At 37.3% G+C, this 14419-nt stretch overlaps 1 protein-coding gene across 2 annotated transcripts in view; it reads right to left on the bottom strand.

The window, feature by feature from the left end:
- slc12a5b (solute carrier family 12 member 5b) overlaps positions 1 to 14419 on the bottom strand; it is a 34568-nt gene that overhangs the window by 1694 nt on the left and 18455 nt on the right. Inside the window, exons 4-26 of one of the 2 annotated variants that reach the window (XM_032574038.1) lie at positions 14051 to 14197; positions 13515 to 13569; positions 13096 to 13226; positions 11988 to 12235; positions 11693 to 11904; positions 11447 to 11614; positions 10686 to 10784; positions 10508 to 10565; positions 10208 to 10382; positions 9963 to 10081; positions 9768 to 9866; positions 8713 to 8832; positions 8465 to 8569; positions 8165 to 8333; positions 7878 to 8073; positions 7531 to 7700; positions 7253 to 7384; positions 6996 to 7103; positions 6571 to 6687; positions 6178 to 6377; positions 5534 to 5548; positions 5295 to 5428; positions 1275 to 4741 (exon numbers count right to left, since the gene is read on the bottom strand). In XM_032574038.1, coding sequence (XP_032429929.1) covers positions 4650 to 4741; positions 5295 to 5428; positions 5534 to 5548; positions 6178 to 6377; positions 6571 to 6687; positions 6996 to 7103; positions 7253 to 7384; positions 7531 to 7700; positions 7878 to 8073; positions 8165 to 8333; positions 8465 to 8569; positions 8713 to 8832; positions 9768 to 9866; positions 9963 to 10081; positions 10208 to 10382; positions 10508 to 10565; positions 10686 to 10784; positions 11447 to 11614; positions 11693 to 11904; positions 11988 to 12235; positions 13096 to 13226; positions 13515 to 13569; positions 14051 to 14197 — 3069 coding nt within the window. In that variant the 3' untranslated portion in view covers positions 1275 to 4649. Of the gene's footprint in view, positions 1 to 1274; positions 4742 to 5294; positions 5429 to 5533; positions 5549 to 6177; positions 6378 to 6570; positions 6688 to 6995; positions 7104 to 7252; positions 7385 to 7530; positions 7701 to 7877; positions 8074 to 8164; positions 8334 to 8464; positions 8570 to 8712; positions 8833 to 9767; positions 9867 to 9962; positions 10082 to 10207; positions 10383 to 10507; positions 10566 to 10685; positions 10785 to 11446; positions 11615 to 11692; positions 11905 to 11987; positions 12236 to 13095; positions 13227 to 13514; positions 13570 to 14050; positions 14198 to 14419 lie in introns of those variants that run through there. The other variant, XM_032574873.1, reaches the window with a different exon arrangement.

The following is a 14419-nucleotide window of genomic DNA, read 5'->3' as shown; positions in this document are numbered from 1 at the left end:
ACCGCTTCTTCATCCTGACAGCTGTCTGGTGCTAATAACAGTATTCGTTTTTGCTGCTTGGACTGTCTCTGTTTACACAAGATAGGTAAAAAAAACATTGGTCAACCCTGCTCTCAGTCAGACAATTACTGTACTGTTTTCTCTGCATGAAAAATGGAGCGGTGCGGACTTTGTCTGTTGTAATAAACAGTTCTGAAAGGTCAGCAGTTTTTCTTCAGCTCTTTTTTTAGTAGGTTTATCTTTGAATTCCTGTTTCAAAGTAAATGTGGTGAAGAGGAACACAATAAGAATACCTGTATCTGGCTGAATCGTAATCTGCTCATTAAAAATGTTCCCCAATGATAAAAAAAATTATTATCCTGGAACTCCTAACAACAGCTGTGTTACAGCAGAAGCCACAACACCCGCACTCTCTGTCCCCAGTAATAGACTTAATAATCATTGCCTATTTCTGTGTAAAACTGTGGGAACTATTCAAGGAAGCTTATCACTGAAATGGGGGGGGGGGGGGGGGAAGCTGAGTTTGCAGTTTGCAGGCTCCTGCTTCTTATATTTCTTCCTAAAAAACACTGGAGTGCCACAAATATTAAGAGAAAGAGTGACTCTGCGTGTAACAGTTCATACTTAGCCTTGACCAAGAAGTCAAGGCCAAGTATGTGCCTCAACGATAAAAAAATCATACTTAGCCTTGACCAAAAAGTCAAGGCTAAGTATGAACAGATTTTTCAGTTTTAAATGCACACTGCCCTGCAAAAGTATTCACACATCTTAAACTTGTTCAGGTTTTTGTCACGTTGTAGTTAGAGCGAGGTGGCTCAATCCAAAAGATTGATCATGTTGACAACAAGTCATCAATATTGGATTTGATTGAAACAGTTTCACATTCCCTTTTGAAATTGCATTTTATTTTTGTATTGTAGCTTCTCAACTCTACCTTTGAAACCTCAAAGTTCACTTTTAAATAAAATATTTCTTTTTACTGGACAATGAAGATTCCGGCTCCTTGATTTGGATTCACAGCACAATTGTTACCTTTCTCCTAGAGCTAATGTCTGCATATGACCAAGAACAAAAAACAAAGCAAAGCGGATCAGGTTGGTCTCTTATCTTTGTCCTGTATGGTTCATATCCCCTACACAAGGTCAAAGGTAGCTTGAACCACAAGTTCGTGCAACGGGCACAATTAACTTCAGACACTGTGTTGGATGTCTTCAGCAGACGCAGCTTCCTTATTACTGAAAAATGTAAAATACGCTCTCAACAGAAAAGAGTCCTCATATTTCCAACTTTTATTAATTTTAAAAGTTATTACACTTTGTGCAGACATAAAAATATGTAATAGTTTTAAACACATTCCTAACTTAAACCGGTCAACAATGCTAAATGTATCATTATGTTTTGTGTCTTTAATATACCATTTAGTGTAAAACAAACCCAGCATGCACAAACTAGGAACCAGTATGTATGACTTGTAAAATAACATCCTACATGCACAGGGGGTGTTGCTGCAACCACCTTTATCAGTAAAATAAAGCAAACACTTCTCTGTACAAACATTATTCAATAAAGCAATATATTATTGTATTAAGGATGAGGTAAGATTTGCAAACTGTATGCTATCATACAAATGAGAGAAAATTAAAACACAAAGTGAGTCCTATACGAAAGGATGGGGTAATAGTAGATAGAGAGGGAAGTGGGCTTTCGTCATTAAACTTTAATCACAAAGGTCCGTCCAACTCCATAAAGATAATCTATACATGTTCTGGATACTGGAAACACACTCTGATTTATGAGTTATGTGACACCAAGCGGTGAAACTGCTGACCAAAAACATACAGTAATGTAAATAACTTGATATGCCTCATTAATTTACAGTCTCTTATCAAGAAATTCCCACATGTTGATCACTAATCTATTTCTTTGTCTGGAAAAGAAAATAACTAACTGCACTTAACAATTATTAAACTTGTTTTAGTCTAGGAACAAGAGAGATAAGCAAAAATGTATATTCTGAAGAAAAAGTTAGGACACCCTACCCACCTAACTGATGTTTTTTCAGGTCACAACATGTTCATAATAAAAAGATCTGGGTTTGAACTAGGCTGAGGACTTTCTTCTTCTTAATTCTTAAACATTCTTTAATGGATATACTGCCATATTTGGGTCATTGCCTCACTTTTCCCCCAAGCACAGAAGCATTCATGGTGGATCATAAGATGATGAGCTGGCTGTCATTTACAAATAAATGAAACTTCAATACCAATGATATTCTTCCTTCGACTGTTCAACTAAAATAAAACTTTGAAAACACACACGACCAATAAGCTCTCCGTAAAATCTAAGCAACTGATCAGTTTTCTTATTAGGAGTCAGAAATGTTGATAAACACTGACCTCCAGTGGTGTAAGTTATACAGATGAAGTTCTCCAAAGGGAATTTGACTGCTTGTTCACAATTTAATCTAATGGCAATATTGTTAGAAAAACAATCTATAGACAAATAAAACCTTAAGATACTTATTTAAGTTGCAAATGTGAAAAATAAACAAAAACACTAAATAACACAATCTAACAGGAAAGGAGCAGCATATTTGGAAAGCATGTTGGTAATATAATGATCTGGGCCTCTTTAGCTGCATCCGAACTATACAACACTGTAAATGTTAATAAAACTATGGTTAAAGCAATCCCCCAGCAATAACATCAGATCCATGAATGCAAAAGCTATTTAACCAAAATGTGAAAAACAATTAACAAAAAAAAGGAAAAAAGAAATACTAAAGTTTTAGATAAGCCAAGTGAAAGTCCTCAACTTAGACAAATCAAAAGCTTAAAAATCAAAGTTATTTTATACAGAATAAACTAAAATTAAAACACTTTGATTTGAGGTTGTTGCTACATAGGGAGGGTCAGACTAAATATTACATCTAAGGATCCAATTTTTTCCTTCTTCATTTACCTAAATGAATAAAATATATTATGACATGTGGATATTTTAGGCCTATCTCTCCTCCACAGTTATCTGATGAAGTTTTATGCCAAATATAGACAAAGCTTTGTGGTTTAGCCTTTCTGTAAAAGCTAATGTAATGTAAACTAAACATAAAAACATAAAATAAGCTGGAGAATTAAATAAATCATCAAAACATACACACCCTAATGAATGTAGTTTCTGATGAACAAAGTCATCTCAAAATTGTAGCAGACACCCTCTGAAATACACTTTCAATACATTTGTGTTTGTATTTGTACGTATTTGTATTTTGCAGGTTTTGTGCAGCTGTGAGTTAGTGAGTGACCTTTAGTCAACAGGGTTACCTTTAAACAGATGTTTCTGCATGATTCAATTCAACATGTCAGAAATTCTCAGTACCGCAGCTTGTGAAATAAGCTAATAAAAAAGTGCCAGAACATTTCTCCATAGTAATCTCATTTAGGACTAAATTGCATCTGTAAACCTATTTCTAAACCACATACTTTACTGTCCCTATCAATTAAGAGGGTATTTTTTTTAAATAGTTTTAAAATTTGGATCTAATACAAAGTTGTTCCTCTAACTTTTAGCAGTTACACAGCGTGCCAGCAGAATGAGGGCAAAGTATAATCAGACCACAAAGTTGACCAATAAAAACTGACAGAGCTTTTTGTGAGGGAGCGAGACTTTCTCTCTATTTAGTGCTGCAAAGCTTGGTCAATTTTTTGAAATTAACTGCAACAGATTCAGCTGACATGCACAATCCTGTCTTTCGAAAAAAGAAAAACAACATCTGAATAAGAGCATGAATATAAAGAATTCATCTTTAAAAATAAGCTAGCATGTGGACATTTTAGATAAAAAATGGCTCTGACACAGCAGAAAGAAAATACATCGTGATGAAGCACATTGTTTTCTATTTTGTAATGTCATCTGCAGTATTGTGATATTGCTCTTCCAAAGAGATATCATTTAGAATTTTTACTTTTTCCACCGATAATTCTTCAATTATTTAAAAATATTTTATAAAATATATACTTGAATATGAATTCTACAATTTACTAGGTGGTTAACAATTCAAAAGAATGCAAAAATGACCAGATTTATGGCCATGATTTCTATAAAATATTTTTTCTTAGATCTAAAGCTCTATCAAATTTTCTAAACATGAAATTGAACAAAAGCAATTTGAATGAATGCCATTTCTTTGTATTGAAGTAAAAAAGAACCCACCCTTAGTTGCTTTTACACACTAGTTTTATCTAAATGAACACAGAATAGTCACCTCCATTAATTTAGTAATTTAAATTATTACTTGGGTGCTGTCATTCATACAATCTCGGACAAAAACCAAGATGATTTAGGATGAACAAACTCTCAAATAGCACAGATGTCAAATGACAGATCAAAGACATAAAGGAATTTTTTTTCTTATAGATGAGCAGGAAAAATCCAGAATAAATCAGAAAGTTCTTCCAAAACGTTATCAGGTGAAGTGAGCTCAGATAGTTTGGAGGTAATAGATGGAGTTAGGTCATGGGTCGACGTTCCCGGAAGCTCTGCAGTCTGGTTGCCAGGTGAGGGGACAGGTGATGGGTTGGAGAGAGGATTTTCCTAGAATCACAGAGAAGCAGAAGAACTCACAAGTTCTTTTAGATGCTAATTTAAGCCTCTCAGGAGTAGATGGTGATGACTTCTCGCCCGCCTCCTCGCACTAGGAGAACCCTGTTGAGACCTTCAGTGAGAACCTCAAGGAACTCCATATCTGAGAGACACTCCAAGTGAAGGATTATCACATTAAATAATATGAAGTCTATGCTGTTTTTTTCTAATGCTTACTTTGAGCACACAGAATAATATGAAGTGCAACAACTTTAGAAAATGTGCTTTATTTTTTATTATTATAATGTTTGAAATTTCACAAAATCCTGAGTAACACTGAAGAATCCTATTTCTTTGTCATATTTTAAGAATTTTATTATGTTACTTATTTTGATAAGCACTAGTACCTGTACTGTCACTTTAAGAGAGTGTCTTATGACATCAGTGCTGTACTACCTTCAGTTGGCGCTAGGCTGCCTGAGAAGAGGGGAATTCCGACTCCTGTGAATGGAAGAGCTGCATGTTAAAGGGGATTTTTATTTCTATTTGTGCAGGCCTCTGCCAGCAACCTGCATTAAAGAACAACCAGCAACTCCTGTGGTCTGACTCCCTTCTTCATCTGAACACAACGCAGAACACATAAAGTTTAACTGACTGTATAAGACCAAGTGATCAGTAAAGAACACTAATGGTATACACCTGTTACAGAAGGATACAGTTTTCATCGCCCACTCGGTTCTTTGGTGGTCCTGGCATGTTGAGCAGGACTAATTTTGCCTCCTTGGACTTCTTTGTGATGACCTCATTGAGTCTCATTGCTGTGTGCATGCGCCTCACATCTGTCTGGTTCCTGAAACCAGAGAAATTCAACTCACAACTGGAAAAAAGAAAAACAGCTTTTTAGATGCTCCAATCAGAAAGGAAATACAATTGATTAGAAAATGTGAATACTCACAAGCTCTCCCATTCCCTGAAGCGTGAGTTAAAAAAAAGAGCAATATTTTTTCAAAGAGCTGCTAACGTGTAGCTGCATTTATAAGTTCAATAGGTTTCTTTTTATATATAATATATGTACTGTATATATATAAATTATATTTTAACACATGACCCAAAGGTATTTTACTTAGAGAGATTAAAATGTTCAAAGGTTGGCTTTATGCAAAAAGTACACACACAAACTACTAATATGTTTCAAGATTTCACAAATTCATTTTGTGAAAATTTGTATTCCTTCAACAAGGGAAAAGACAAAGTGTAAGTTGACACAAAAAAACGTGTATCTCATGGAAACAATGTAAAAAAAATAAAAATCATATGTGAACACAGTAATTTAGGTTCAGTCTAATTTGAAGTTACATTTTCATAAAAACAGACAAATAACTAATTTGGTGTTGTGATCATGTCTGCTTTTATTCCCTAAGTGATCCAGATTATAACTGAAAGTTTACATCTAGACATTTTCCCCAGATATAAAACTCTTTTCTGTGAAGTCTAACTTCCTGGAATGTTTTTGATCTACCTGGCCCATTTGTTATTTTGGGTCTTTCGTATAAACCTCAGACAGACTCATGAGTTAAAGTTAGGTACTAGGTGACTTACGGTTTCATATTAAGGGGGTCTTTGCCTGCCCCTGGTGTCGCTGCTGAGTCCGTCATCCCTTTATCTGGGCCCTTGCTGTCTCTCCAGGTGACAGTGCCTCCTGCGAGCGTGGCAGCAGGTGAAGTGGGACTTGTTGGGCTGGTGGCTGCATTCTTACTTTGGATGAGGCGGACCTGTTTTGGGTTGGAGACAGCCTCAGACTGAGAGACAAACACGTGTGATGACAGGGTGAAAGGATGAAAAGAGACACCTGTCAGTAAAAGTGAAAGTGATTATTCACCAAGCCACTTCCTGCTTCTGGGATCAAGCAACCCCATTTCAAGAAAGAACAGAGGTCACAGAAGCTGAACAACACAGAGAGAGAGAGAGACGGGGGATGTTTTAAATGTTTACCTTATCTTCTGGTTTTTCTGCCAGGCTGGTTCCCTCCTCTGTGCTGTGTTGGGGCTGCAAGGTTGGCGGGTTTTTACGACGGATGGATCCACGGGAGAAATCAGTAATACTTTGAATCTACAAAAATGAAACACGAAGAGCCCCTTTAATTCCTGTAGTTTGTTCCAAATTGGTAGAAAATGGCTGTGAAAGTATTCATACCCCTTGACATTATTTCAGTTTGGCTCATAATAGCCAAAAACATCAATGTATTTTGTTGGGATTTTATGTGTTAAACCAACATAAAGTGGTGCAAAGCAAATCAATACAAATTTAAAAATGAAAACTAAGAAAATTGTGATCATTAGATTAATGTCGCTGGATAACAAAACCCGTGAAAAGTTTCCTATGTTAATTTCTTCTGGTGGAAGTGTTTTCTAATTTACCTCTCTCTCCATCTCATTCTTTGTCAGATGCATCTGTTTGAGGATCTGAGATCTTTGCTCCATTACTAGTGTCTTCTCGTAGGTGTAAGCTGAGATGTCACTGTCAAGCTTTGAGAGGAAAACAGATGTTTATGTTAATAAGCATTATGATAATCCAAGGAACAGGTTTTATTTAGAAACAATGAGCAAGCTTTCCTAGAAAAAAAAAAGTCTTCCTGGAAATAATGGGGGATGTAAGTCTGAGACAAATCTCTCACCATCTCCACTACTTCCACAGCAGCATCAATGCGCAGGTGATAGAGGAAAGTGATGAGGTCTTTCTTCATCTGGATGCTGTTGTCATCCATTTGTGCCACAGTGAAAATGCGCATTTTGCACTTCCTCCACACCTGAGGCAACCAACATTAACTTGAACACGCACTGAAATCCTTAATGTTTCATACTGTTTTAAATTCACATCACTAACCTAGATGGATTATTTCTCACTACACAGTAAATGTCTGAAATAAAAAGAGCACAAAGTGCTGATTCTCACCTTATGTTGGCGGAGCAGGAAGGGCAGAAGCATCAGCATGCCTCCGTCATGGACGATCCACCACACATCTATGTGGCCTTCAGTGAAGCGCTCTCCATTGGACGGATAACTGGAGATATTCTTAGGAACCAGCAAGGCCAAACTAGCTATGGTTGTCTCTCTAACGGTCTCTGTAAACAGAAAGAGGAAAAAGACAATAAAAGATTTGTACAATCTTTTACCAACTAATAAAATAATAATATCTTGGGTCAAAATTAAACTTGATTAAATTTGAATTTTATTTTATTTTTTCCAAATATAGCCATAATAAAAGGACATGAAGACGAGGCTGTAGACAGTTTCTTTACCAATGAAGTTCCTGAACTGCTGGTAGCACTCGGGCTGCTTCCAGTTCTGAGGCCAGCTCACCATCACAGTATTGTGCTTCAAACCCCCAAGTCCTCCAACCTGGATCAGGTGTGATGTCCCATCTCTCATGTTGGAGGAGAATACCACCTGAGAGAAACCTTTCACCCTCTCTGTCTCCATCAGCTTACGCAAAGACTGCAGACAAAGATGCACAACTGGAAATTCCACTTTGGAACTGAAAATGTGGGTAGAAAAGCTGTGTATCTTTCAAAGGGAAGCAAGATACCTGATCTGCCCTCTGGGCTTCACTATAGCTGTCAAGGAAAGTTCCTTGAACAGCAGTACCTACAATGGTCAGGCCTTTGCCTGCTTTAAGCTGATTGGTCAGAGACAGCAGGCGGGGCTGCTCCACATTCTGCTCAGCATCCATGCTCACCAGCACCAGGATCTGAGGTCTTATAGCAAGCAGAGAACCACAACACCACAACAAGTTAGTGGAAAAATAATCAAAAGGAAAAAGCAAACTGGTTTGAAGTTAGCACATTTTTTCCATATGTTCAAATACAAATCATATGACTAAACAGACCTCCAGTTTTTGGTGTGTGGCGGCCCCTCCTCCAGCCTCATCAGAGCAAATCGTGCAGCACTGAGCGAAATTCCTCGAATGCCATCTCCCCACTCTTTCTCAGCTCTGTTTTAAAACATAACAACAATTGACAACAGATTTATTGAAACTACGATGATAAGTAATATACCCTAAACAAAGAAAACCTTGTAATTTTAAAAACCTTATCCATCAATGATGAATTACATGCTGCTGTAATGATTACTCACCCACAGAACTCAATATATTTGTAGATGCAGGTGGCAATACCCATGGCAACTATGGCATAATACCAGGAGCAGATGAACATGAGCGACAGACACAGACTCATACCCAGGAAAGACAAAGCCCTGTTGGTGACAGGATGTCAAAAGTATGTGACTATTTACAGAACATTTGGTCCTCTCCATTGCTTTTAAAGGCCAAATGTCATATTTTAGAGCCACCTAAAACCTAAATATTTTTAATGAAACATAAATAAAACAGTTTGCCTTACTTTTTTTTTCAAAAACAGATATGTTTACAACACAATATTTGGACTTAAAAATAGTCTTTCAAGTCATGCACTCTAAAAAGGCGAGGCTGTTGTTTTTTTCCCCTCATGATTATGTAACCAATAAAATCCTGAAATTAAGATAAAGAACAAAACTAGAATGAGAAAAAAGGATACAACCCAAATTATGCCATATCTATGACAAATAGTTCAAGCACAGAATCTGTGATTTTTAATGAATCAAATTATTTAATAATTTTTTTTTTTTACAAAAAATATATAAAAAATGTCTATGCACATGGCAAAAGTCTAACAACAAAACTGCATTAAGCTTTTAATGTTTGTACCAGCAAATTTTAATGTACTTATATTTAAAACTGTACATCTCCCTAACTTCACCTGCCATTGTTACAGCAACAAAAATCTCCCATTGATGAATGAATTTTGGGATACAGTGGGTAATGAAGGATACATCAGTCCTTCATATCCAGGGAAAAGGAGAACACATTTAAAGGAGCCGTCGAATTTGGACAGCCTTTGTTGCACTGCTGTGATGTAATCGACCTTCAAAGGATGCAGTCCCTAATTTTAAATGTATTGTCCAATGTATCCTTGTCTTTGTTTTGGAACTTTAAGGTGCAATCTTGACTGCTTTGTCTTCTTTTTCATTCACACATTTTCCACATATCATATGGAAATGAACAGAGCTAGTGTGAGTTGCAAGCCTGAACACAACTGAAAAGAAAAATTCTTAAAAATGTTGATATGATACATATGGGCTTAAAGGCTTACCAGTGGTAGAATTTAAATCGTGGCCTCCAGTTTGGTGTCCTCAGCAGGGTCTGCAGGGCACAGGCAAGATTGACAAACATATAGCACATCAAGAAAAACCTAAAAACAAAAACAAAATGTTAGAAATAACAAAAAGATGAAAATAAGTAATTGCAATTATTTTGCCTAACAGTGAATTCATCCTGGTATTCTTACATAGACAGGATGGGAGCAACTGAATCCAGGGAGGCAATGATAATGCCGATCTCACAGATGCTAGCTGTTAGTAACAGTGCCCAGGTTGGCTCCCCGTTAGCTTTACCATGTCCAAAAACCTAAAAGCAATAACCACAAAAAAAAAAAAAAGAAGCATACATCAGACTTTAAATCCTCATGTGTTTGTTTCTGCATGACAAGGGAAGGTAAATAAATCGGGCTTTAGTAGGAATTCCTGGACTAACTCTGAGAAATGGGATGATGCCGTCTCTTGAGATGGCTTGCAGTAGACGTGGAGCTCCAGTCAGACTCTGAAGTCCTGCACCACAGGTGGAGAAGAAAGAGCCAAACACGATGACCCAGGGAGAAGGCCATGCCAGGGTGCCAATCACCAGGTTACCATTAACCCCTTCACCAAACCTGAAGAGAGGAGGCAAAATCTCAGCTCTCTATCTCTTCTCTATCAGTGCGTGCAAGGGGAATTTAAAACCATCTGATGCAAATGATTAAAAAAAGTGAAAAGTAAATAAACCATGCAAACTTACTTGTCTCTCAGTACGACTCCTTCTATGCAAGCACCAAACAGGATTACACAAGACATATCTAGGGAGGAAAAGTTAAGAAACACTACTTCGTTAAGAATATTTGTTTACATATTCATAATCCTCCGGCACATGTTGATCTTTCTTTCCTTCCTTCCAATGTTTGACCAATTAAGGATACACACAGTGGAGGTGGTAGTGATGGCTGCGATGGTACCAATCGGGATGGACTTCTGGGCATCGCGCAGATCACCAGAGCGATTTGAGCCTGCCATGATCCCTGTGAGTCCCAGAAAAAAAATCCATTTAGAGCTTCACTCTTAAAATTCTGTCTTCCCTTTTTTTATAACCAGAATCACTCAAATATTTTCACAGTTTTCGGCTTAATCTTTCATAGATTTTCTTGCTCAGAATAACCTGTCAAATATAACTGGTTTGCTCATTTTATAGTCAATGTAACATTTTATTCCACCGAGTCCATTTGTGTTTGCCATGACAGGTGTGGATGTGTGGACTTGAGACTACAGCTCCTGAATCTTGAATCCAAACATATTGCAAGTCCCCTGACTCGAGAGAACATGAGAGAAACTCTTCTCAAAATTCAAGATCGCCTTTGAACATTCTTAGTTCACCCTCATCACTTTTTTGACTTTACCAAGTCTGTCTGGCAGACCTTTCTTCCCCATATCCAACTCACCACAAAGTGATGATCAGTTGACAGCTACAGTATGTCTCTCTCTTCACTCTAGTGCCCTAGTGACATAATTCCACAGGGATAATAATACATTTACAAAACTAATCTTGACCTTTGGCCAACGATGGCCTGGGACCAAGAACTCTTGGGTTCTATGTACTTGAATATGCTTGTTATCAATGCTTGGGCATTACTGCCATAAAATCTGCTTTTTATACCTTTAAATGTGAGAAAAAAGGACTTGTCACCTGTAACAGAAGGGAAATAAATCCCCACCAGTAGGGTGAAGAAGCTGGTGATGTCAGCTAGGACGTAGCGATTGGCGTTGGTGGTCGGAATTTCAGGATCCACATTGGATGAGATTCCACGCTTCTCCAAGATCATACCCTTCTCCAGATAGTTTCCAAATAGGTTCTCTGGGAGAAAAATGAGTGTGCATAAAGTGTCTGTGGCGTAATCATCAAACTATGGTACCGTTGTGTTACAGAACCAACCTGCAAGGATCCCACTAGTGACCCCAGGAATGCCCTGCATCTCTGTAACATTGTTGTTGATGAAATATTCATCACATGTAGCATTGAGGGAATCAGAATCACAGAATGACCTCCACAACTTTGTGGTGATCGTCTCATTGTCTATTTCAATGACCTTTGCACAAACGTCATATGATTTAGAGAGAAGCGTTCGATTTCCAAGGAGACAAACACTGCCAAGTCAAAAATAGACAACAAAATGTATTGTTAAGTTAAGCAGAGATTAGTAAAGAAACTTAACAAGAGTGTCACTTACGGAAAGACAGGAGGCTCAAGGGCAGTCTTGATGATTCCAGCATAAACGGCCAGAATAGATAGGATAACACAGGCCAGGAAGGCTAACGCCAACTTATTGACATATTTGACCCCAACAAACACAACTATGGCCATGAAACTGAGCACGATGGTGCCATATACCCGCATATTATTGAGGAGAGCAATCTCTGCCTCAGGACCCTCCAGGCCCTCAATCTTAAAGATGGCTGCCTGTGGAACAATATAAATCTGAGGGAAAAAGGAAGGTATAGACAAAATAAATTATTTCAATATCTAAATACAGCCCCCCCCCCCCACATATATATATATATATATATATATATATATATATATATATATATATATATATATATATATATATATATATATATATACAATAAATGAAATGTTTACATGTTCTCTTACTAAAATAAATGTACCACATCAAACCATTTGACAAGACAGTTTCAAAGTTTCAAATGAAATAGCCTGCATAACAAAAAGTGAACATTAAAAAGCAAACCTTTAATGTATTGTGTACATCATCGTACTAATTATTTTAAAATATTACAAACGTAATTTGTCAAAAGTTGAAAAAGCTAGAATTCAAGCAAAGATGTTTGATTGACAACATCTGGGACCTCAAACATATTTTTGACAACATGTTTGATTGGCGTTTCTCAATTTACGGATATGCCTGCTGCATTATAATTTTATCAATCACTTTGCTAACAGTCACACTGAACAATGTACTCTTTTCTTTTCTATTGCTCGTCTCTTTTATGTTGTTTGTCCACACAGAAATCATGTGTGTAAGATTGTCTGTTTGACTTCAACAAAGGGTGATAGGATGACATGCAGCTCACCAGAGTCTGACACCAATAATAAAAAAAAAAAGTAAATCCAGCAATGTATCAACTAACTGATTCTTATTCTTTCTTAGGATGTTTGCACTACTGTCTTCTAAATAAATATTGTATTTTGATTTGATTTTTGACATTTTCTAAACTTAAATATTGTACCACACAGAACGAAGACACCAAATGAAATAACTGCCAATTAAGACAAATACATTCAAAAGCTGTGTTTTTTCATTTGGATCCACTCACCAGCAGAATTTCAATACATCCTAGTATATACATGGCCCCAGCAAAGGTGGTTCCCAGGTAGAAACAAATCCCCACCGCACCACCGAACTCTGGCCCCAGGGAGCGAGAGATCATGTAATATGACCCACCAGCTGTGGGTCAAAACATATACTGGATTCAGTGTTCTGATCTGTCATACTCATTAAGACAATCCTTTGCAGAGGTATTCATACTCTTGTTTGAGTAAGTATTTCTCATTAGTCGTAGTACTACCCCAAACTTGAAAATATGTTATTGGGATTTCATCTTCAAGACCCACACAAATACCTTTCACCTACACATTTTCTATAGACTTCAAGAATTTTCCTGATAAGCTTCCTTGTCCCTGCTGAAGAAAAACATCCCCACAAAAACATCCCACACAGGAGGAAGACCCTTACCTGGTACGACTCCATTTGTTGCTATGGCACTCATAGAGATGGCTGTGAGCATGGTCTGGAAACAGCAACAGACAACAAACATCAAGTCAAACAGCAGACTGTCTTATTTAGTTATTGAACGGTTCAGTGGACAAATAATATCTCTGATTTGTCTCATTTGATTATCACGTACATCTTAAAATTTTGTTTTATTCTTCATATTGAAGGTTTAGCACTTTGTTGAATCTCTCTTCACATAATGACCTCCAAGCAGCAAAGCTTTGCTTTGATTTCTTCTTTTTTTTTTATTTGAGTAATTTTGACAACTAAAGCCCATCAAACCAGATATCAGGATTCAAGTTCAACATCTGTACATTAAACTAAGAATGAATATGCCAGACAAGGACATCTGCAGGTTTAATGCACTGTGTCAGAAAAAAACATACATTTTTATGGACAGAAATGTATTTCCCCAAGTGTAATTATTATTTTTTTTAAAGAACATCTTCATTATACAACAGATGAACCATAGAATGAACATTTGAATTTTAACGCACCGTAGAGCAACACATGAAGACAATTACGAATGAGCCGAAGACTCCGCCAATCCCAACCATCCATGTCATCCGCAAGAAGAGGATCACTCCAAAAATATTCTGGATGCATGGCAAGTAGACTCCCATCAGAGTGCCGAGCTGGGGGGCCTGGAAAGCACAAACCACAATGACAAATGGGAAATGTAAAGGGTCAAGTGCTTTCTCATTACATACCTCAATGCATTTGTTGTCTTGGCCTCATGTAATATGACAACCTATTCTCACTCCCGACTCGTCATATATTGACGCTTTTGCAGGTTCCCTCAGAGTCACATGTTGACGCGTCGGTTACCCCCCTTCGCGTCACTAATTGACGCGAAGGGGGGTACC

Source organism: Xiphophorus hellerii, chromosome 1, assembly GCF_003331165.1.
Source record: "Xiphophorus hellerii strain 12219 chromosome 1, Xiphophorus_hellerii-4.1, whole genome shotgun sequence".
Taxonomy (NCBI): Eukaryota; Metazoa; Chordata; class Actinopteri; order Cyprinodontiformes; family Poeciliidae; genus Xiphophorus; species Xiphophorus hellerii.
This window is presented reverse-complemented; position numbering and strand designations above follow the sequence as displayed.